At 40.6% G+C, this 24,969-nt stretch overlaps 1 protein-coding gene across 3 annotated transcripts in view; it reads right to left on the bottom strand.

Annotated features, from left to right (window-relative positions):
• Positions 1 to 24,969, bottom strand: part of TENM2 (teneurin transmembrane protein 2) — a 617,267-nt gene that overhangs the window by 9,198 nt on the left and 583,100 nt on the right. For all 3 annotated transcript variants that reach the window (XM_088173828.1, XM_088173829.1, XM_088173830.1), the window contains 8 exons: positions 24,455 to 24,598; positions 22,718 to 22,967; positions 19,745 to 19,765; positions 15,712 to 15,944; positions 14,095 to 14,249; positions 12,724 to 13,598; positions 6,335 to 6,510; positions 4,510 to 4,745 (listed from right to left, as the gene is read on the bottom strand). In XM_088173828.1, the coding sequence (XP_088029954.1) occupies positions 4,510 to 4,745; positions 6,335 to 6,510; positions 12,724 to 13,598; positions 14,095 to 14,249; positions 15,712 to 15,944; positions 19,745 to 19,765; positions 22,718 to 22,967; positions 24,455 to 24,598 (2,090 nt within the window). The remainder of the gene's footprint in view (positions 1 to 4,509; positions 4,746 to 6,334; positions 6,511 to 12,723; positions 13,599 to 14,094; positions 14,250 to 15,711; positions 15,945 to 19,744; positions 19,766 to 22,717; positions 22,968 to 24,454; positions 24,599 to 24,969) is intronic.

Genomic DNA, 24,969 nt, shown 5'->3' with positions numbered 1-24,969 from the left:
AAATTTTTGTCTCTTTATTGAGGTTTAGCCACTTGGCTTCTATAACTGCAACACCCTGCTTAGAATTCATTAATTTACTGCATTCTTAATTTACTTTCCAAATATTCAATAGATCCTTCACTTGGGATGGGTTTAAAAATCTTGATCATACAGGCTGGGAAAGTTGGACTTCTAGTGTTGAAAGCAAAGGTGCTAAATAATTAGGTGAAATATTTTTTTTTATTCAAAGTAGAGCATGAAGTGTTTCAGTGACAGATTTATTTATTTATTTATTTAAAATAAAAGAGCAAAACAGAGGCAGAGGAGAATAAGAATGCCAAATGGGGAGGCTTCTACTGAGAGTAATATAATGAGAGATACATAAATATATTCATTGGGGGGTAAGCCATAGAATTCAGGCTAATGCTGTAATCTGATAAAGCTTCTTAAGTAATTTAATTGTAGATGCATCATTAATAAAGTAAAAGTTTTTAAATTAGATATAATTTCAGAGCAATGACTACTTAAAAAGTATTCATCAATTTCTGGGAATTTGTTCTTTAGCTTATATTTTACAGTGGCTTTGATAATGCAACGTTTCCTCTTATCCAAAATTAAACTGTACATCAAACAATATGTAAATTAACCCTGAGCTTTTCTTGAGGACATAAAAGTTATTCTGAGATACATTCACTGGCAGGGGTAAACCCAATTCCCACCCCAACCAACTCAGTAGAAATTCAGTTATACAGACACATTTAAAATTAATACAGTTTTGTGTTTGTAAAGAAATAATTATTTCAAATTATCACTCATTATCCTAATTTTTTCCATTAATGAAATTAATCTCTTTAACAGTTTGCATTTCCTTAGTGGGCAATTACTAGGAAAAAAAAAGCTCTTTTCTGTAGGTTTTCCCAAAGGTTACACCAGGAACAACTTGCCCTGTGATTCACAGAAAAGACAGAGTATTTTTCTTAGAACACCTTGGGGCAAAACAAGTCATATTCTCCTCTCCCATTGCAATGAAAATAAAGCCAGGGAAGCCAAACTCAACATCAGTAGTTTCTCAACTGGTTACTCCTGCTTTGTAAGATCAACCTTGATGGCAGAGACATTAAAAAACCCTTTTCATAAGCAGAAGAGAGCTTTGACTGCTCAGAACCATTTAGCTATAGAATGAAAGGTGCATGACTGAAATAGCCCAATTTCTTAAGGTTGAGCAGATTTTCTAAAAAGAAAAAAAAAATCTTTCAGAAAGAATATGAACTGAATTTTAGCTTTGGGAGTTTTATTTGTTTTGGTTTTTTGTAACTTCTGAAGCTTCATAAATCAGTCAGGATTTCTGGGTTCTGTTCCCTCCAATACAGTAACTGTAATAGCAATCTATCTGCATGAAGGAAAGTCTGACTCCAGGTATCCTCTCTTCTCTCAAAAACACTGTAACAGTTATTTGGTTTTGCCATTGAAAACAAAATTAGCAGGGTTTAAAAAATGATTACACACACAAGAGCTGTGCACACATGCAAACATCACTTGGACATGCACACATGAACATCACCTGCTTGGATAATTCAGTACCTTCATTTGCATTTGTAAAATAAGCAAAACCAGAGACTGTAATTGCAGTATCGTATTAATTATATAGAAACCCAAACAGGCTGACTAATTCCCACCCTTCCTGGGAACACTAAGAGCAGCCACAAGGATCACGACTGCAAATCACTCCACAAGGCCTTTCTCTTTTGTTCCCTACCCATGTACCCATCTGGTTTTCCCTCAGCTGTGGCCTGAAGTGGCCGTGGGGACGAGCCCTTTGTGCCTTGGAAAGCTCTGGCCACAGCAATCACTTACATGATGCTGCACCATAATAAAAACTCTTCAGACAGGAATCTTATCAGGACTTTATCTGAAACTACAGCAAGACACTGAACGTGTCGTGCATCAAACAGCAGCAGACAGTGAGTGGGACAAGATAAAGGTGAAGTGCAGTTCCTTTCTCATGTTCATGAGATGTGCCCAGGCAGGTGTGCAGATTCCAGTGTGTGTGGCTGGGATGTGCCTGAAGTATGGATGGGCAGAGTCTGGGCTCAGGCAGCACCCCTGCATACAATCCATACAATCAGCCAACACTTTGGGTTGGAAGGCACCTGTGAATCACCCAGTGCAACCCCTCTGCACTGAGCAGGGACAAGTGGAACAGGCTGTGCAGAGCCCTGCCAGCCTCACCTTCAGTGCTGCCAGGAATGGGGCATCTACCACTGCTCTGGGCAGCCTGTGCCAGTGCCTCACCACACTACCACAAAAAACTTCTGTATAACTCCTTTAAATCTACCCTCTTTTAGATAAAGCTGCCACACCTTGTCCTATCACAACAGATCCTAAAAAACAGTCTGTGCCCATTTTTTTTATAAGCTCCCTTTCACTACTGAAGCACAATGGCATGGACTCCTTAGAGTACTGCAAGTGAAGCACTCAGCTAAGAGGTCAATCCCAAAGAATGCCCACCCCTCCAGTCACACTGGTTGTGAACTGGGGCTCCAGGAGGTGGCCCTGGTGCTCTGTCAGCTCTGCAGCATTGCCCTGCTCTGTGTCACTCTGTGCCACAGCTGGCCCTGCCTGCCACCTGCTCCCCATAGCATTCCAGCACACTTGCTCTGCTTCCTTCACTAAACAATTTATAAAGATGAATTAGAATAAATGAGATGCAAATAAATTCTATGCTTTCTCCCTCGTTTTCAAATTTCATTTTCAGTCCACTCAACCTGTGATAATCTCATAGTGATTTTCATTTAAAAGAGCTAAATGGATATGTGATTATTGTTACAGGAACTAACACCAGACAATTAAATGTTGAGGTGTTGCTAGATAAAGCATTGTTTTGATTTGCATAAACATGATGCAAGAAAACCTATCTCATGCAAGGTTTCAGCACTAAGATGTGTTTAGCTTCAGCTAATTACCACAAGTATGTCTATTAAATTTTTAGCATTGAGAGTTAGGATTACTGCAATTTCATTTCAGCATCCTATTTATTTTTATTTTGAACAACACCTAGTCAAAATACAGAGCTGATCTATTTTCTACTTCCAGTCAACTGCTTCAGGTCAACACATCAAAAATCAATTACACAGCCATGAAGTTTAGTCATTAAGGATTAGCTGCTAATCTCATTCAATTTTTTTTGTCTAACCTTTCCCCTCTCCCCAATAAGTACATTCTGAGTATTGAATGTGAGTGAGAATAAGAAAGACTTGTTAACTCAACCCTGGGAATTAGATGCTAAGAATAGGAAAATATAAAAAATTAACATCCAAGTCATTATTTTTTTTAAATCACTACCTAATTGCTTACCTATATTGCATTTGCTATGTGACCTTGAACACACTGAACTGTATCTCGTGTTCAGTGATGTTGAAAGAATTGCTAAAAGAATGAGGACTTGATCAGCACTACATTTGTTTTCTGCACAGTATCTCAAATCCCGTCCAAAACTGCACATACTGAAGTAGTCCAGTCAAAAAAAATCAGTGAAAATCAGGCCAGCAAAGCACAGAATGGGACTGATCCAGCTGCAGCAGATCTTTAATTTGGCAGGGGATGGATTACATGGCCTGACTGTCTTCCTTATCCTGTGCTTATGATTTTGTAATTATGGCAATTATTTTCCAATTGTGCCATTTGGGAAAGGGAATAAACACAACATGCCTGTCTCAGTGAGTCTGTAGGGGGATTTTACAGCAGCATAATGCTGTAGTTGTGTTTGCTCCCCAGCAGCAGCTGGGGTAAGTCTGCCCTGGCAGTTTTACAAGTGGTGATGCTCAGATTCTCAGCCCCTTGAGAGGCAGAGTGTTTTGCAGCAACAGGGCAATGAAGCTGGGGGAGGCTCTAGAATACATATTTTGAGGAGTGGCTGAGGGAGCTGGGGGTGTTTAATCTGCAGAAAAGTTGGTTTGGGGGGATGTAATTGCTCTCTACAAGTCCCTGAAAGGAGTGAGCAAGTTGGGCATCCGTCTCTCCTGCCATACCTCAAATGGAAGGATAAGAGGAAATGACCTGAAGTTGCACCAGGGGAGGTTCAGATTAGAAATTTGAAAAACTTTTTCACTGAAAGAGAGCTCATGCATTGGAATAAGTTGCCCAGGAAAGTGGTAGAGTCACCATCTCTGGATGTGTTCAAGAGGCATTGGGATATGGCATTTGGGGGTATGGCTTGGGGCAATTATGGTGGGGCAGGGGTAATGACTGGATCTTGAAGGTCTCTTCCAACATTAATCATTCTGTGATTCTGTAATATTTTAGGCATTTTTACCAATCTCTTTTGGGATACTTTCAGTAACAAAGCTCTATAGCTGATTGCAGCAGATGATCCCATGCAGTCAACTCAGCTCTCAAACAGTGTCACACCAAAGACAATCTCAGAGTTTTACATTTTTAACAGGTAAAAGTAATGTCCTTCAGAATAAAAAAAAAAATTAAATTCTGCCCAAAGAGGAAAAGGTGATTATAGTAACAACAGGTTTTACTTACCCTGAGCTTTCTTCCAAACACCGTCACTTTGCCTTTAATCTGCTCCTTCCTCAGGCGCCATTCAATTGAGTTTAAACCATTTTCCATGGGTAGAGAAATATTACATCGTCCTATGGTGGGAGTCACAGTCCCAGCCAGGACATGAGGTTCGCTGTGAAAGCTAATGCTCATGCCATTGGCATACATCACTCTCAAAGTACCATTATTACAGAGCTGGTAGCTGTTCCTCACTTGATCTACAGCAATAATGAAAAGAAAATAATTTAGCTACTCCAGTCATAAAGAAAACATATAGCTTAATTTGATTGGTTTTTTATTGCACTCCTGTTGATGTTAAATGAAGTCAGCCTGCAATTACCATTTACGTGGTACTATGGTGGAAATTACAGATGTTACTGATTCATGTAAAGAACAGTAGTGTAACAGTGAGCCTGCAGAGAGATACTGTGTTTATTTCATTATGTTTTCCCTTCAGTCTTAATTCTGAATCAAAATGCACAGTGATATGTGTTGAACCACGTAATTTATTTCTGATATGAACAAAAACTCCTGAAAACTGAACTGCTGGATAAACAACAAAGCATTAAACTCCAGGACAAAAAGAAAAAGAAGATGATTGCTGGACTCTTTATAAGTAGGAAGAAGTAAGTGCCTCTTCTTTTTTGTTTCCCTCTGTTTAAAAACTGTTTCCAAGCAGAGGCCTTGTACAGAATTATAGTGTGGCTTTAAATCCTCAAGGTGTGAGGCTCCAGCAGTGCAAGCTGGCATCCACAGTGGTTCCCTGTCCTGCCTCCCTGCCTCCCCACCAGAACCACACTGGCCTGATGTGCACACCCGGCCTCTGTAGGACAAGAGTTACAGAAACAATCCCGTGCTTCTCTGGCCATGCAGTTCTCCAGCTGTTTGACACAGCCAAGTCCCCTCTCAGCCAGGACAGAGTGCCAGAGTGTGTAGCTGTCAGCAACACATCAATATTTGCCTGACAGAAGGACAGCATCTACGTAATTAATCATCTGGTCTAAGAGAAATCGAGTCTTTGTAACCAGACCTGTCATGGTATAATAGTCCATAAATGTTGACATTTATGTCAGGAGGAGACTATTGTTTGATGATGATATTCTCATTCCAGTGACATTATATCTTAATTAAAAAGCCCCATCACTCACCAAAACCCTTTCAGTCTGTCTGTGATAACTGACTTCACTCCATCAGACACAATGCCTGGGCGGCGCTGGAATGCTCTACACAAACTCCGAGCCTGTGCTGCTGCTGCCTCCTGCCACACTCGGGCTGGAACACTGCTCTTGGAAGGGCATCTCTGGCACAACACCATCCACTGCCCTGATTACACCAGTGATTACATTAATTACACTGCACTGTAATTAATGGCAGCGTATAAATTTAGGAGATTTTTTTCTACTGGAAGGCTTCCTCTGAGCCTCTCCAGAAGGATCACCCCCAGCAGCCATACACAGCAGTCAGGTTGCAACTCTGTGGCACAGAAGTCAGAACCAATTTTGCAGGGAAGCACAGAGAAATATGCAAATGGATGAAGTGACCCGGACCCAGGAGGCAGTTGCAGGACTAACTTTCCCCAGCAGATAGTGACCATTCGTACTTGACACAAAGCAGGACTGTGAAATGGCTCTTACCTGTCCTGAAGACCTGCCATTTTAGGAATAAGCTTTATGGGAGATTTCCTTGCAAACCTTACATATTTTCCCCCTGCTCATAAGTGTACTAATGACACGAATGGTTAGCAAATTGCTTTCTCAGGCTGTGTGTACTGTGGTTAGGAGGTGTGCTGAGAAGTGTGCTTTGGTACCTTGAACAACTGTATAGGAAGCCTCCACAGAGGAGAGATTTGTGATGACCGTGACATCGTCATCCCGATTAGAATTCTCAATGTCGATGGTAATAGACTTTTCCATTTCTCGATGAAGGCTAGTTACCACTCCAGTGGGACGTGTTACATTGGTCAGACGCCCTTCATGATCATAGCTAATAGAAAAGTTAGTGAGAGCAAAAAAGCATGAGGATATATGTTCATTTCAATACCCAATGTATTAATAATGCACCACATTTGTGCAAAAAACCCAGACTGAAACAGATTTTCAAGAACATCCTGGCCATATCTACTTCTCTGTTCTTGAAAGAGTCTTTAATGAGGAAATGATATTTTTTAGATACTGATCTCAACTACATGGGTGTAAATCCAGGCTAGCATATTTTAAATTATTAAATTAATTAAAGTATTATGAATATATGGAGTGATATTTGGCTCAAACAATTATAACTAGTAAATTAGTCTGCATTTTAATTGTTGCATTTCACTCTAAGGAAGTGGACTTCTGATGGACACTGCAATAAACAATTGCATAAACTGCACATCTGCTTTTGAATACTTAGTGAAAACTAAGTATGGTCTTGGGTGACATATCAAGGAATAAACTTGCCATAAAGTATTAAAGAAGACGTCAGCTTGACAACATAATAATTTCATTTAGATCTTATCTGTGGTATTGAACTGCATTTTGGGGTCAGTATTTTGGCTCATAAAGATGAAAGATGAAAAGCACAGGATAGAGGTTGGAGTTGCACAAAGGGCAGCAGTCAGCACTCAGAACAGACCTTAGAAAATTAGTAAAATGCTCCACAGGCATAAAGATTAAAAAAAAAAAAAGAAAAAAAAAAGAAAAAAAAAAGGCTTTCAATGATTTTATTTGGTTAAATTTCTTTAGAGGTATAAAGCCTGAGGAGGGGGGAAAGAAGGAATGCTGCTGGAAATCAAATCATACCCTTTCCCCCCTTTCCTGCAGCATGCTCTAGTTGTGTGCATACGTTTGCTAAAGAAGCAATCCCTTGGATCTTAGGGGTGAGAAATGGGAACCTGAAACAAAATCAGCATTCCAGTCTGACACTCTGCTCGCTGCAATTCTCTACTCGTGCAAGAGTCTCTCACCCAGCCGCTACCAAAGCACGCAGAAAGGCAAGAAAAAATGTCCTGTGCAGATAAAGGGAAAAGTTTAGGTAGAGGTTGAAACCAACTGGTCATCCTTGGAATGCAGAGATGCAGGGAGTTGGAAGCCTGGAAGAGAACTGGTAAATCCATTGCACTGCCTGAGAGTAACAGAAGAGAAGAGGAGCACATTTAGTATCATGGAGCTAGCTCAGTTCATTGCAGGCTGTGGTTAGCTGTAAAGATGAAAAAAAAAAAATCAGAGCTTTCAACATGGCTTTGCAATTAAAACACTCAGAAACCTCAGACTAGGCCATCTGAACTGTACAGCATATCTAAAAAATTAAGACACAGATTGGCTCCTCAGTTAAAACGAACAGAATATATGATTTTCAAATCCATTGCAAATGGTTGCACCCCTTCAACTGAATAATGGACAGGAAGGAAAAAATCACCTGTGGAGCAACAAGCCTTACCAGAACCAATGGTAGTATTAGGCAAAGAAGGAAATCAATAAAACAAAGCATCATGCGACCTAAAAGGGACCAATAATACATTGTGTTCATTTAAGTAGTTCAGGATCAAAGAAAAATTAAGCAGCATCATTTTTCTCAATCTATTCACAAGTTTCTCTTCACAGATACATATATATTTGTATATAGATATCATATCAGCAAGATACTAAAAATGAGATACTACATTGAGATAATCTATGAAGATGGGTTTAGTTAAGTCTTTATAAAGGTCTTCACAAAAAAGTATTGAAAAGCACTCCAAAAGAACAGCTAAAGAAAGAACTTGATCCAGCCAAGCATGTGTCTTGTAGGGGGAAATAAAAAGTACAAAAAATGGACAATTTCAAAAATCTTAAAGGTTAATAAGGCCCCTTAAGAGTCTGTATGTGGTGTGTTTCATGATGAGCAGAGTGATGAAGAGAACACTTGGATGTCAAATCTTACAGCACAGACAATGTTATTTAGGACAAACTAGAAAAAACTGAGTGTCTCCAGTGTGACTCTGCAGCACTCGGTGAACTTCCAGAAAAACGGCTGGTGAAATTCCCCATCAGCAAATATATTTTAGGCAATGCAAATGAGACATTAATTTAAACTCCTCATTCACATTGCTGGGTTTTTAATTAACCTAGGAAAAATTCCTGGGGATTGCTGTGGGCCACTCACTGGAAATCTCTATTCAAAGTGTAAGGGCAGTCTAAAAAGTAAATATGGATGTGGATGTACAGAGATTGAAGCAGAAAAATGAAAATATTCCAGTGCCATTTCAAGAAATGATTGTTTTAGCCTTGCCATGGGGTGTGTTCCTCAGTGCTGGTCATGGTTTTGAAAGCAGCAACATTAGAGATTAAAAGGCTTTATAAGCAAGAGATGGATACACTTAACAAAATACACACAAAAGTACTTTTCTTGAAGATCTGCAGACCATTTCGATTATGAGCTAGAGATATAAAAAATTCACTACCTAAATGATATATACACAGTATGATACCAATATATAAAGAAGGCATTTTTACTTTGTCCATTGTATCAAAAATAAAATCTTATTTAAAAAATACCTTAAAGGTAAAAAACCCTAAAATTAATATAACAAAAACCTTTTATGTACCACAAAATCTATGTGACATATTCCTGAGTTTTGGTTTTTTTTAATTAATGTATTACGTGAAAGTGAGTGCTCAGTAGAATACAACACCCAGACATTTGAATAATAAGAATAAACTATATATGAATTAAATGATTATGTACTTTATGTGATGAACCTGGGTCTAATGAAGTAAAACCCCAAAATTTACAACGAAAAATATATTAATTGACCTAGTGTCTTCTTCAGATGCAGCCTCTACCTACTGCAGTCTGTGACACAGCATCAGCCTGGATGAATCAGGTCTGATTAGGCAACTTTTACATTTTCAAATGAGGTGGGCTCTGGGTACACCGAAATTCCTGAGCTTTTGTTATTGACTTCAGTTACAGTAAGGCTTCATCCCAAATTTTTCTACTAATAAAATGACATGGGCAAACAATCTTTCTTTACCCAGTACCTTAGAAAACAACAGACAACAGCATCTCCCCACTGCTACCTCACCAACTCTTTGCTAACTGTGACCAAGAGTCCCCTGCCAGCAGGCAAAGGTTTCCCAGGACAGCTCTGGGTGACACCAGGCACAAAGCTGGTGGCTGCCTCTGCCAGCCTGGTGGCTCTGAGCTGCCCTTGGCCACACCTATAGCTCAGCCTCGAGGTAGGACACCAAGGTAGCTGAGCACTTAGCACATTCTCAGGTAGCTGCAAGCATCCCTGCATCCCTTCAGTGGGCTTATGGCAGTGCCCTGAGGGCTGCTGGCCCTTGGCCACTACTGTGGCTCCTCTATTCCTTAGGCAGTTTTTATGGCCAGCACCCCAGTCTCAGGTTTGAGTTGTGCTCTGACAGCTCGTGGGTGCAGCAGGAAGGACAGGGCCATATCCAGCACTGCAGAGAGGAGGAACAGCAGCTTCTGACTTAACACAGAGCTGGGCAAGCCACAGATCCACACACATTGACATACATCTCTGTTTTCTCTCCCTTTTAAAACTGATTCAAGAAAAAAACTGCAGCATTCTCTCAGGATGCTCCCTAGACCAAGACAAATACCACTGGGAACTGCTTCAAAGATCTGTGCTTCATGCCCAAGCCAAGCTTAAATTACCCCATGTGAGCCTGCTGGTAGCTGTTCTATTATTGAAGAGCCTTGGCTGCTCCTACTGCAAATGAGCTGCATCCCCGTGCACAGATGCTATCTATAGAATTCACGTATGGAGTGTGCACACACACAAACCAGCTCGTGGCTGCAACTCTCTGCATATGCAGATGAACACCTAGATTAACTGTATAAATTTAATTCTGAGAGCATTTTCAGGGTAAAGTTTCAGATAAATGATAGGAATATACCCAATATGATAACACAGCACTTCAGCGTCTGGTTGATATAAATGCACTGACATAAATTTTTCATAAGAACTTTAGCTCATGTAGTACTTTACCACTTAAAAGACCTCTGTTCTTTTCCAGTTCTGCTGCCATATTAACAATTTTGAGTGCTGATTATGTCTGTATGAATGCATGAATGTAACTGCACAGAAAACTGTTTTGTTGTCCTTATAAAGTCTCATTGGCTGCATACTTCTTTCATCTTCAATTGATATTAAGTTATAGCTACCTAAAAAATTGCAGAATGATGAATACAGAATTTTCTCTTAGGAGCTGTTTCAAAGAACATACAGAAACCAGAAACCAGTACTGAGTGACTGTGGACTGTGATTGTTTAGGTTTGTATATTTGACTTAAATAATGTGTTTATGGTTCTCTCATCTATGGGCTCTATGCTTATGAGAATGTATGGACAAATCTGGGAAAAATAAGTTATTTCTGCTGCCTCATCAAAGTTACTAATTATCTAACACAGTACCTCAGGCTGTAATATTTAGCTCTAAATATGGTATTTAACTTCCACTGACCTCAGGCAAAGGTTGTGCCTCTTTTCTTATTTGATCTTAGAAAAAAATCTTTAGCACTATGTACACATTAAATGCTATTTTCATCTGATCTCATCGATGCCCCTATCTTCTGTATTTCCTTAGGAATCATAATACAATTTTTCTAATAAATCATGTTAACTTAGCACTCGGTGTGACTCTCAAACACCAATTTTACCAGTTTTGTAACCGGTAACTAGAAAATGACATTTCTTAATGTTTCATGAATTTCCACACAGAGTTTTAAATTACTTCACTTATTAGTTTTCTATAATTAATTTCTAGTGTTTTGAGAAACAACTAACTGTATGACTGCATCTTGAGCTACCTATTGAGGAAAAAAAAACAACAAAAAATCTTCCTAGAAGGGCGTCCACATCTCATCAACAATAATATGAAATTTTATTCTGTCTAGTCCAGTGAGCTTTTACTAGAGCTTTTAATCCGCAGGTCGTGTGGCCACGTAACTGCACTATTTGTGTAACGAATTTGTGGTAAGGAAATAATTTTTGCAGAATATAAAGGAGAAATAAGCCCCTGGGCACGTGAAGCCCCAGGCTGGAGGAGAGGCTGAGTGTGTGGGCATGCAGGGCCCCACGAGAGGGCACTGCTTTCCTTCCAACGGGAACCAGCTGCAGCATCCCTGCTGGGCAGGGCAGGCCTCCCGAGCACACTGAGCACAGCTCCTTCCATTCCTGCATTTCCTACGTGTTCTCTGAACAGAGAAAACAGGTGGCCAAGCTGAATGCATCAATAAACTAAGAGGTGTGCGCCATTGCTAGTCTGCGACCTTGAAAGTAAGCCTGCCATTTAAAATTAAATATAAAGCCTTATTCCTATTTTCTACTCAGATTTGGGGAATGGTATTTTTTAATCATTAACTAATTCAGACAAAATATATGGCATCAGTCTTGCCATACTTAAATATATTTTTCAATATGTCATTTAGCTTCTCTTTTTAAAATTGTTTTGATCAAAAAATGGCAATAAATCTACTAAGAACTGGATAAATATTAATAAAAATTGGACTAGTTTTTCTATATTTTTAATATCCTTTTGAACCTCATCTCTTCAGATGAATTTCATTTAAAGAGGAAGTTATGTCTATTTAATCTATATGCTTATGAACACCAGTGTGCTTTTGGGTTATCTACAAATTAGGGAACTTCCACCAGGGGTCTGACAGATAGCTGGGGATCTAATTTCTTCACTTGTCTCAGGAATGAACAATCATTGGAGTTAATCAACATTTTAACAACCATGAGTAATATATGAGGCTGAACAGAAAGAGAGATAATTTGAGTTCCAGAAGAAGCTGCAGCATGAGGGTTCCCAGAGAGAGGCAGCTCTGTGGGAGCTGCAGGGGGAGCACTGGGCTGCTCTGGCTGTGGGCTGTGGGCAGCTGTGCTGACCATGAACAGCAGCTTCACTAAGCTGGGGTTCTGGCCATGGCACACGGTCCTTTGTGCTGGGCGGGGATGAGCTGCCCCAAACTCAAACCCCAGGCAGGGATTTAGGGGGATCAGCACCCACCCAAAGGACCTGGCACAACTGATGCCATCACAAAGCCACTTAACCATTTCCAGCATCACCCTGGACTGAGGTGAAATGGCCTTACTCAGTATCAATGAAAAACCTACAACAAATTGCAGCAGGGTCAGTCTAGAGCCTACTCACTACCATTTGAAAAATAAATGTACGCTTAATATATCCAAAAACATTCTTACTCATAAAATGTTGTCCATCCTGTTTCATCACTCTTCGTTGCTAAGAGACCACTGTTTCCATTATATGTCATTAATCCGAGCTCCAGGGTCTGTGTTGAGACCAGCTTGAGTCCACCATTAGTGCCAACAGCCAGCGTGACAATCTGATTATCCGGCATCAGTAAATGGCGGGGCATCCCACTGGCATCCCGGCGCACCTTCAGGGAGTTGCCATTGTTGTCCATCACCTCCGTGACATCGTTATCGCTGCTATAGGTGAAATTGTACAAGTATTCCCCGGTAACGAGGCTCAGAGTGTACTGGTGAATCCCATCAGCATTGAAGACATACAGCTCCTGTTCTCCTGGAGATGCAGCTTCATATTGGTTAAAGGAATTAAGAATGGGCCTGTTTTTACTGACAGCCCTAATGCGGATATTTCCGAGATCAGCTATGTAGATGGTACCATCTGGGGCCACAGCTAAGGAAGATGGTGAATTTAAGATGGCATCAGTGGCATACCCATCATCCCCAGCATAGCAATTACAGTTGACATCATTTTTGCAATCACAGTCTGAAGCTGCCCCTGCAAGAAGGCATATTTCTCCATTGGTAGTTACCTGGCGTAGCCGATTAATTTTTTTTTCATCTGTCTCACTGATGTAAAGAACTCCTGTGTGTGAGATGGCAATGGCACTGGCTGATTCAAGTGCAGAATGAATAGCCAGTTTGCTAAGAGAGTAGTCTATACCAGGAACCTGGCAGTGCATGGGGCGTCCAGCAATAATGCTAACTTGATGGTTTTCTGTGATCCGTAAAATAACATTGTTCTCTAGGACATAAAGGGAGTTGTCCATGGGATTGACAGCGAGATCAGTAGGCCACTCCAGCCGTACCTATGAGTTGCACAAATTATTACTGTAAAACTCGAAACTGAAAAGTACACTCCTAGTGCTTAAAATTCCACGTGTAACAACAGCAAATTAGTGAGGGGTTTATCAGCGTAAATCATGAAACCAAGTCATGAATGGCAACTATTTCAAACAAAATGATTTTGTTTTTCAGAAATATTAAAACTACGTGCAGTTGTAACTTTGGCTAATTGTGTTTCTGTGCAAGAATGAATGCTACATTGTGGAAGCTCTACAATAATTACAGAAAAACAGGCAATTAAGACAATAACTCCCATTATCGCAACCTTATTTCTCTATAGTTGCATAAATAAACTGTGTTAGCCACAGCAAAAAGGATGGTTCACCCATTTCAGTAACAAATGAAATATGTTATCATCTTGTGCTGCATAATGTATTTCTTAAGTGGCCAGGCAGTCATCCAAAATAGATGCCCATCACTTCTAAGGCAGAGAGGAAAATAAATGGAGTAAGAATCTACCTGGGTGACATCCATGCTGGAATCACAGCTGAGAGGTCGAACAGCAGTTAGGTCATTGGAACCCAGCAGGGTTGATATAATTCCGTTCTGATCCACTTTTCTAATCATAGTGGCATCAACAAAATACATGAGTCCATACTTATCCACTGCAATTCCTGCAAACACAAAACCCAGGCATCAGTGCAGCAGTGAGGCTGCTGGCATCAAGGCAGGTTTTGTCTTGTTTACAAGATGGTGACATTTGTTCACTTCCCCTATTCCTTCCTCCCTCCCAACCTGACCACAGGTCCTGGAACCCTCCAACAACCCACAGCTCTGCCAAAGAAATGGCATCAAGCAGGTTTATCCTTCAGGGCCTTAAAAAAAACACAGAAATCCCCAAACATGCCAAAGACCCAGCAGAACGCATCAGCTTATGTCTAGATTCAAACCCTCTGATATATTACATGAACTCAATTAAAAAATTCTCTCCTAATTTTACTCAGGAATTTGAGGAATTGTTTTCTTCATCTGAAAAATCTAATGAGCATGAAGAATTTTTAGAAATCTTAAAAAAAAAAACACCTTCACATTTTTTTTTAAACTAGAAGAACACTGTATTATGTCTGGATTTCTTTTAATTCTTTGACCTGTTGCAGTAAAAATACGGAAAGAACATCTGGTATTTCCAGATGAAGACACAGGAGTTGTCAGCCTAAAAAAAATGGAAAGGTTCAATTCCTGTCACACAGTAATTCCTTAGAGAGGAAAGGCACAGAAAGGAAGGGTGCTCCCTTGGAGGAACAGATGGATGTTGCTGCCCCTTGGGAAGGAGGGCAGCCTTTTTCTCACTCGCCTTTCCTGCTTTGATTTGGTGCACTGCCTTGTCCATTTCTCAGGCTGAAAATAAAATATTGATCTAAAAAAAATTTCTGGCTTCAAAAGGTTGCAGTGCTCATCCCACTGGGTGGTGAGAGAAGATACAGCTTCATCTTTTTAATTTCTGTGTGCTAACTGAAACTACTTACTATACAAAGAAATTGGACTTTCCATTTTTGTGTACTTTTATGATCATCTAGTTATTTTCAGCCACTGAAAAAACCCAAAGATGTCTGAAACACATGGCAATACACCTGATTAATTTGTCCTTATAATTAAGATGAAACTACAGAGAAAAAAAAAAAAGCCTTGAAAAGAAGCTCATCCCCAAGTCACTGTATCTTCTTGAAAACTTTTTGTCAAAAATAAGAAACCAGAAAGGGCAAAAATCCTTTTATTTATTTTCTCTGACTCCGAAGGAGATACATGGACAAAAAACTCAGAGAAAAGCCACAGCAAGCAATATCTCTTACCAAAGAACTGCATCTCAAACACTAATCAGTTTCCCAGTTTACATGCTTGCTTCTTGGAGTGAGTGGTACCCTGCTAATTTGTGTTCTGTTCTCCTTTTGCAGCACTCAGTGCTGGGGTAATAAAGTTTGCTTTAACTAAACAAAGCACGAACACTTGCCAATCCACTGTAATTAAAGCCCAGAATAAAAATCACCGAGCAAGGAGTGATTTAATTGCCAGATGATTATTTCCACATCCAGCCTAGCTGCACACATTCATTTTCTCCGGCTTCTTTTCCTCCTTTACCTCGAGGGCTCATTAGGGTTGCATCCACTGCCTTCCCTCCATCCCCACATCTGGCTTCGTCAAAGGGCAGGCACTGCTCTCCTGTTCCTGCCACCACTTCAGAGTTACCAGCAAGGTCCTTCGTGCCCGTGAGGGACTTGACTTTGTATATCCGTCGGCTATTGGTGTCCGACACGTAGAGGGAGCCTGAAACAGGGTCCACGGCCAGATAGTATTTATGAGCAGGATTGTTGCTTTAGAGAAAAAGAAAGCATAAAACAGAAACAGCTGAGCAGTCTAGAAACTTCACAGGCTTTCAGAGCTTGGATACTCATCAGGCACAGAAAGATCTGGAAAGAAAGTCTGACACCTTTGTACAGAGGTGAGGTCTGAAGGACCATCACCTGAGGACCTGACTTGATTAGGGCCTGGCCAATGTTCAGAGGGATTGTAATTTTAAATCTCACTCATCCTTCTACACTGAACCTTGCACAGCAGAGCCCAATAAGCCAGAGCTGCACAGCAGTCTTCCCTCTTGATCTCTTTAGCCCTTTAGATCTGCTCCAGGTCAATTCTCTTCGGCTTATCTGCTTCCCCGCTCCCTGCTACCTGGTTTAACTTCCTTTGGAAGCAGAAGTCATAGGAGTAAAATCAAAGAATCAGCTTCTGAGTTACTTAGATTACACCACAAGATTTGTGAGGTCTTGTATAAATAGGAGGCAGAGGCATAACAAATTTATTTCTAAAGCAAATTTGTTCTCATTCATTCTTATCAAGAATCTCATTTGCAGCAGATGAAGTTGGTTCTATAACTAAAACCTGAGACCCCAAGTGTCCGACTTTAACTCCAAACCTTCTGTTATTGAAAAACTGGTCCTCAGTTTGTGATTGGAATGGGCGCTCATATGGAAAGCTACTTCTCTTCTGAAATATATGTTTTTTGACAGCTTGTCACATTTTGGAACTACTTTAGCAAATCATCTGCAAATTGAGAAATGTCAGTCTTCACTACATATATATATATATATATATACATTCACACACACAGAACTGCAGCGCAGAAATATTTTCAAAATCTTGCCTGGCTAGTTTTACTCAGTTTATTTGGATTTTAAGCATGATGTGAATTTTCCAGCCTTTGAAGCCTATGGGTGAGCATAAATAAGGTCAACGGTGGTTTCAAAGCATAGAAGACAAATGAAGACAGGGAGAAAAAAAATGAAGGTTACTTACCAGTAACCAGAGATATTTGCCTCCAAATATCCACACTCCTAGTTTCATGTGGCAAAAGTGCCCATCTCCAAGAGTGAGGATACACAGAGGTAAGTTATGATGGACATAAGCCATTTCTTGATCAGAACTGCTGAAACCATAATAAAGCCACTTTCGGCAGATGGATCCATCGGCACACCAGATAACTGTGGTCATGTGGTCATGACCAGATTTGGAGGAATGAGGAGGCCCCAAAATATCACTTTCTACAGTTATTTTCCTCTATGCCAGTCTTTGACATGCCATGGGTTTAGGTCAATAATGGTTTGTTCTAAGACTGTAGAAAGTAGGAAGGAGATTGGTTGGATCACAATTCAGTAGGCAGAGGCAATACCATCTGCTGAAGTCTAGGAGTGTAGAAATTAGAGATGAAGAAATACAATAAACAAAAAAATACTTGGCAGGTTTATTTCATGCATGGATCTCAGAGTACTTTAAAAAGATGGGTGTAGCACCCATTTTACAGAGGAGGAAACTGAGGCACAGAGAGGTTAAGTGGTGTAGACAAAGTTATGCAGGGAAACTAGTGACATGCTTGAGATTAGAGCACAATCTCATTATTCCCCAAGTTCCTCTCCTTATCTTCAGCAGCAGACTGCACCTCTTCACTACGCCCTTATCACATTCCTTCTCATCCCTCTAAAATAATGCTCAATCTTCTTTGCAACATAGAAAAATAGTTCTTTCCACTTTAGGGATTCCTCCAGTCTCTCAGATATCTGAGCCATACAAACACCTGCACGTTTGTCATTGCTTTGAAGCTCTGCTCTGTTCTCCCACCATGCTTTCCCCTTACACTGAAGAACACACTCTGCTGGGCTTGTGCTGTACTTCACAAACACACCCAAACTTAGCTTGAGGCTATCCTGCAGCTGGTGCCTTTTGCATGGCCCTTCTGAAACAAGGTACATCCCCCTCCCTGGCCTGAGGGGACCTGAGGCAGGCACAGACAGGAGCTGGGCACAGACACTGCTGCTTGCACCTGGAACTGAGGGTCCTGCTGGACTCAGCAGCCACCCGGCAGGAATGGAAGGATCTCTCTTGATTTCACACATGATTTTGCCAGCCTGTGCCCGCCCTGCCTCCCCTCTGCCCTCAGCCAGCCCTAGGTGTGCCCTGCTGCTACCAGGATGGGATAAGGCATGAGTCAGGGTAAAGAGCAATGGCAGAACATGGGGTATTTCCCTCTCCTCTCCTGCAGCCACGGTGCATCCATGGACTCACCCTACCTTTCTCCTCTGGAATGTCCCCCAGGGCAGTTGTGCCAGGGAGTCAGTCACAAGCTTCGGATCCAGATCAGAGAGCAGCTCACTGGAGCTGCAGACCTGCTCCATACTCCTTCCCTCTTTCCTGAACTGGGTAAGGGAACAGACAGTGGAAGACTCTAAGCAAATTTTTGAGGGAATTTGTCAGAAAATGACTGCTGGAAGGTAACATGCACTCACTGTGCTCCCAAAGAATCAATGAGACTATTACCTCAAACAGGGATTTGTTTTATAAATGAGTACTCAATATTTCTCAAACTGACATCTGAGCAATTGAATGCCTCTGCCTCTCTTTTCTCCACACCGTTGCAATCTTTCACTTGAATTACAGGAGGCCAAAGATTGCACCTTGTTTTAAAAGATTTTCCATGGCATTCAGTGTTGCTCAGAGGCCTCTGCCAATAATGTCTGAGCCTGCAGCCCCCCGAGTGAATGTGTGGTCACCACCACCCTGCCTCTGCTCTCTGAGGGAGCCTGGGGCCTGGCAGCAAGTGCAGCTCATTCTCCCTGTTCTTCTCACAGGTGCATCAAATTCTATTTCAACAGCAGCTTTTCTTTAAGTTTAACCAAAAGAGAAGCTGTCCAGAGCAAATCTCTAAGCAGATGAAAAATGAACTAGGCTTAGTTGAAGGAGCCTCCAGCATCACCAATAATCGTTAGCAAGTTGTGAATGAATTCACACAGATAAGAATAGTCAGGGGTGTTATTATGCCAAAATATATCGTTAAGGGGAAATGATCCTGTTTAGTCCAGACCATCTATTGCATCAACTTGTATACAGAAATGGAAAGTATGGTTTTAAAAGGGTAATGCACAGGACACTATGAAACAGATTACAAGAGCTCTTCTTGTTCTTGCCCTTGGTTTCCTCCAGGGTGAACATCCTCCCTGTCCCAGGTGTGGCATGAAAGGAGGAAGAAGTGTTTCCTATGCTGCAGCCATCCAGAAGACCTAGTGCTCTCCTCCTAACATCCAGGAGGGTTATGCCTCCCTCCTGAATCCCACAGTGACTGCTTCTAGTGGCTGCACACAGCCAGCCCCACAGGCTGGCTATTAAATGGGTTTGGCAAAAGAAATACAAACTAAATTATGGCAAAGGACAGCAGGTGCAAAAAATCATTAATGACCAGAGGATGAGTTTTTGACCTATGTGCAGTCATTAATGCTTTCGTGAACCTTTCTGGCATTTTTGAAAATGCTATTGTAGTTTACCTTGACCATTTCAACCAATTATAGACAGCAGGGAGAGGTGTTTATCTAGAAGTTAGCTTGGGGTTCATTATACTTGCATTCTACTAGAAATTTCTAATTACTGTCAGAACTTTTTGGCTGCTTTTTGACTGCATTTCGTAATTGCTAATGCTTATCATATTCATAACACACAATTAGCACATAAAAATGTTTCTATATATGGTACATGAAGAACATAACATTACACAAGAAGCACAATACAAAAAGCAAACACAATGAAGCAAACAAACCATATCAAATTATATGGGAAAGAGCTCATGTCTTACCTATGTTTAAACTCTTTATTTCTTTATAGAAAGGGAACAGAAGAAAAAAGAACAAACAGTTAGCTGAAGAATAGATGGTAAAGCAAACATAGTATTTGTTTTATTTTACAAAAGGACACAGGAGAAGGTATCTCTTTTCAGCACTAGCCTTAGCTTAGTTTACAGATGAAGAGTGACTGGGAGGGATAGAGCTGCAAGCTAATTCCCTATAGGACACCCCTGCCCCCACCCCCCTCCCCTCATATTTAGGAAACTTTCTGAACCACTGAAAGAATTTTCACATGGAAATACGTGTAGCTTGGGGGCTAGGAGTGAGAGAAACTGGCAGTTCTCTGAAAACAGAACTGGGCAGGGGGAAGCACTGGTTTTGGATATTGTCTGCCAGTTGGAGACAACCTCTTTAATCAGAATAGTTTTCCAACAGGCTATTTCTAGACAAATTTTTACTATGCAGTTTGTTTTTCTCTCCTCCCAGTCTCTAAAATAATGGCTTAAAGCAAGTTTGGATGCTCCTTGGTATCTGTTTAAGCCTATGAAAGGCAATGTTAGGGTAAAAAAGCCCCTTCTAAGTGAGCAGTAAAGTACTGTACCACGGGAGATAAACAGCATTAACTGATCCACAGCTTACTGCCCAGACAAAAGCCAAAGGAAAACTGCTCTCTACTTCCCACAAGAAAATGAACACATTCTCCACTCACACAGCACTTCACTGTGTTGATGTAATTTCCATTTAGGAATATGCACTGAACAGAGCAAAGAAGTTTGTGACTCCTGAGCTGCAGCACTCCAGGCACAGCCCCCACCTTGCAGCCCCAGTGTAAAGCCCCACATGCAACGCTGGAGTCCAAATTCCTGCTGGCCATTCCAACCAGGCACCTTTACAAAGGACAGTGTGAAGGAAATATGCACACTGGGATATTCTGACATAGAAAGGCACTCCAGATTTACAGGGGCTTATGTGAAACCAAAATTACATCAGCTGTGAAATCTAAACAAGGTGATGTATTTGGTTTGTAATACTTGTGGATGCACTGGTTGCAACATAATCCAAACTATTTGATATGAGCTGAAGACTCTGCTCTCATTCATACTTAGATGGCTCAAATCTTCAAACTCTTACCCATGTAACTCATGCAGATTTCAAGATGAGCAATGAATCACAATTACTGCTATAGATTATGTTTGCTGGAATAGACCTTAATTCCCTTTAGAGGAACGGGGGGGTAAAAGACATCATCATGTAATCCTAAAGTCTGTAAATCCTAAAAATCTGTACATCAAGTTCTTTGTAGCTGTCCAACAGCACTCACAATGCCTCAGGTTCATTGTTAATTGTTTCTAGTTAAAACAGAAGATAAAGAAACTATGCTATGGAAAACAGACTTTCATAAAGGAGAAAATGGACAGCAGCAGATAAAAATCTGTCTTCTATTTCTTTACTGATGCCCTTCCCAATTTTCCCTCACACATGATGAAAACCCAAGGTCCTTCTCAATCTCTCTCACAGAGAGAGAAAGCAAAGTACTCACACTAATACTGTTGTAAATTCTGAGGCAGTATTTTCAAACATAAGGTGGGCTAAGGAACTGTCCCTGCTGGATATTAAGTGAGCTGCATAAAAATGCATTATAAGAAGTATCCTAATCTGAAAATGTTTCTCTTCACCTATAAAGCTGTAGTTCTATTTACTAGAAAGCTAAAAAGATCTGAACAACTTAGAAAAGATAATTAGCATGTTCTATATAATGCAGAGTTATAGTGCATATTGATATAAATATTTATAGCAGGTCACACTTCCATGCCAGCTACCTTCTGTGGTTTAAACTGAGCTGCTAGCAGAAAGCACTGGATGATCCATGACTTTCAAAAAAAAAATATAATGAGGCAGCCTGATGGTGTATGAGGTAGGTGTCAGAGAGTGATTTCAGAGTTGAATTGGCCTGAATCAGATCTCTTTTCTTTTCTATAGAATCAGAATCCACAATAGTGACATCAACAGAATGACACGAATGGAAGAGAGGTGTAAAATAGAGCTAGGCCTCCTATTCTTTAACAGTCCAATCATTTTGCACTTTTTCCCACTAATTAAAAACTAAATGTGGAAGCAGAGGGATTGGTTATTGGTCATATCATTAAAAAAAGATTTGTGACCTAAATTCACTCAATGTATTTTGCAGCTATATCCAATTTCCAGGAGCACCAACTGCCTGAGTGGGCTCCAGGAGGGCAGCAGACAGCCAGGGCACGCTCTTTCCCCTCATTTTTCTGCAAATACTCAGTAGTGCTGTAAGTAAAAGGTCCAGTTACATGAGTTAGGGTTTGAAGCAATAGCTCTTGCCTCTCCTAGAAGAATGAAAAAAGGAGATGGAACAGAAATGGGTGAAGTGGTACATTCTACACTCATGCCTTCCCTAATAAGTGATCAAATCTTAAGGTTGGAGGGGGGCACGGGACAGGGGGAAAGAGTTACAATCTTAAAAAGAGTTCTGATGATGCAAAATGACTGTGTGTCAACCTGAACTGTACTTGTCAACCTACAGAAATAGACACAAGCATGGAGAAGAAATGTGAAAGTGGATCTCAAAACCACTGTCAGGAGAACCTTCCCTCTGACCTCATGAGACTGTTACACCTTTTCCTGTCGCTGTGGCTCAGCACCTAAGGGCAGCCAATTCCAGACTTTTCAAACAAAACTAAAAGGTGCACTGAGGGAGGACTGAATCAGTGATCACTAACGAGACAGAAAGAGATGGTTCGTCCTTTCTGTACAAGTTACTTTGTACTCTTAACTCCTTCACTTTAGTCACTGCTCTGGTAAGTTACAGACTTTGAACTATGCATTTCTGTGCCCCATTTCTCCACTGGAATTTAAATAGGTTGAAAGTGACAATGTTTTTCAAAATTATAAAAAGTAATGGCAAAGGCTGATTTGAGCACAGGCTCCAGAAGCAGAGTGCTGAGGTTAAGCCTTACCTCAGCTCCAGTATGCTCGTGACATTCCTGGAGGGGAAGATACGCCGAATATAGTTAAAATCCCCAACAAAGAGACTTCCATCAATACCCACTGCCAGTGCTACAGGGGCCAAGAGCTTATTTCCTTCTGCCAGGCCATTGCAGCTCGGACAGGATATGCTTCTGCGGCGCCCGTTCCCCATAATGCTGGTTATCACAGCCGGCTGCTGAGTGAGAAACTGATTTTCTCCGTTGCCTTTGTGCAATATACCTAAGGACAGAGAGGACAAGAAGTGGTTATTACCACTATTCATTGCAGGGGACTTCAGGCTGTTTTCTTTTCAACAGCTGCTTTTAAGGACTGTACATTGACAGGACTCCGGTGTTTAGTTTTTCAACAATGGATAAAGAGCAGAAGGATTTTGCGGTAGTAAAAATAAAGGTGTAATTTATTCAGTGTTCAAACCCAAATACATACATAGCCACAGACCTACACTCACAGAGTCCTTTGGTATTCATGATGAAAGAAAACCCTGCCACACAGCTCTGGCCTGGGACTGTGGTTTAGATGGGTTTCTGAGTGGGTGGAGAAGAGCTGTTCCTTATTTATGTCTCACTCCAGTTTCCTGTATCATGTTTTGTTTGGAATTCTGTGCCAACCTTACTGTTCTCTTTCCACCTCTCAGTCTTTCACACTTTTTTAATGGAAAATGAAAAATGAGAAATGGAGGCACCAGAGAAGATGATAGCTCAGAAAATGAAAAGATAGGAGAAAGATAAAACTCCCAGAAGGGCTGCTAAGGATCAGTGATGAAAGGCAAGAGGGAAGCTGGTGGTACAGATCTCTATTAGACTTTAAGAAAATACCTTCAAGATAGGATTTATCTTCAAAATATTTGTTCAAAGAGCAGAGCCCTGCTCCAAGAAGGGAGTGGATTTTCTGACAGTGTGACCATATTTTGTGTCATCAAAAACAGGAAATCTGACTGGAAACTTTCAGCCTCATGTTCTTGTGAGAATGAAGTTGTATAACCCTAACATAACTGGCTCCCCACTGGTGGCAACATTCTCTGTTGGCATGTACTACCCAAATGTGGATCCACTGCCCAGCACTGGATGTGAGTTCAAATAGCCTGATCTTGCCGATTCTGAACAGTACTTTAGATTTATTAAACAGAAATGCACTTTATTATTTGGTAATGATCAGCAGGAAGGCTGCAAACAACACTTGGCAGGGAACAAATGAAATGTATGCTGAGCATCTGGCTCCCGAAGAATTGTTGGTAAAATATAAAAATCATTAAGATTCAGCTTAGGATATGGAAAGACAAAAGAAAGTGAGGAAATATGAACAGGTGACTAATGAGAAAGACAAAGGAGACTCAGTATCTTGTCACAGACTTGTACTCCTTGTAAGCTCCATCTCAGGTTAGGGGGAAAAGGAGGTCAAGCAAAAGGAGCCAGGAACAGATTTTGTTAACATGACAAAAACGGGGAAGACAGAAAGATATTACAGGGAAAGAAACGAAAACAGAACAGAGGATAAAGATTAGGACTTCAAGAAATTCAGGCTGTGTACAACAGTAAAAAATGTGTTGAAATTCTACAAAAATTTTCTGACAACTGAAATATGCCTCGTACCTTACTGAGCTAAAGATGAAACAAAAAGAGTGGAGAAATCACATTTTTGGAAGTGTAACTACAACACAAATAAAAAATCCATACAGGACAGCAAACACAGAGAATTAACTAACTCACCACTCTTGACATTAAGTACATGATGTTTATCCAGAGACCATCCTCCTAAGTTTGAAGGATCCAGTTCAAATCCTTGCAGCAGTGCTGTCCTCTTCTCCCATAAAATGAGACTGGGGCAAGTCTCATATTCAAAACCCACAGACACTGAAATAAAATAAAACCTAATATACTTGCTGAACAAACACTGAATTAAATGTCCAGAGCACTTTCAAGTCATCAAGTATTCCAGTCCCCCAGCCCCCTCAAGAAGATGGAGTGATTATATTCCTCACTTTTATTCTACAATATTATATTCAGATCTTTGACTAGACACAAATTTGAAACTTCATTCACATGTACTCTGCAGGGATCTGATCACTTCTATTTTAATAGCTCACACTGGGAAGTGATGGGTTTGCTGAGGGGAGAGTGAGAAATAAAATTTTTAAAATATAGTAAAATTATATTAAATAATTGAAAATATCAGACAGCAGAACAAGATAAATTCTTAATTTGCCAGATGTTCACAGCATTTA

Source organism: Sturnus vulgaris, chromosome 15 (assembly GCF_052056855.1).
Source record: "Sturnus vulgaris isolate bStuVul1 chromosome 15, bStuVul1.hap1, whole genome shotgun sequence".
NCBI classification, from domain to species: Eukaryota; Metazoa; Chordata; class Aves; order Passeriformes; family Sturnidae; genus Sturnus; species Sturnus vulgaris.
This window is presented reverse-complemented; position numbering and strand designations above follow the sequence as displayed.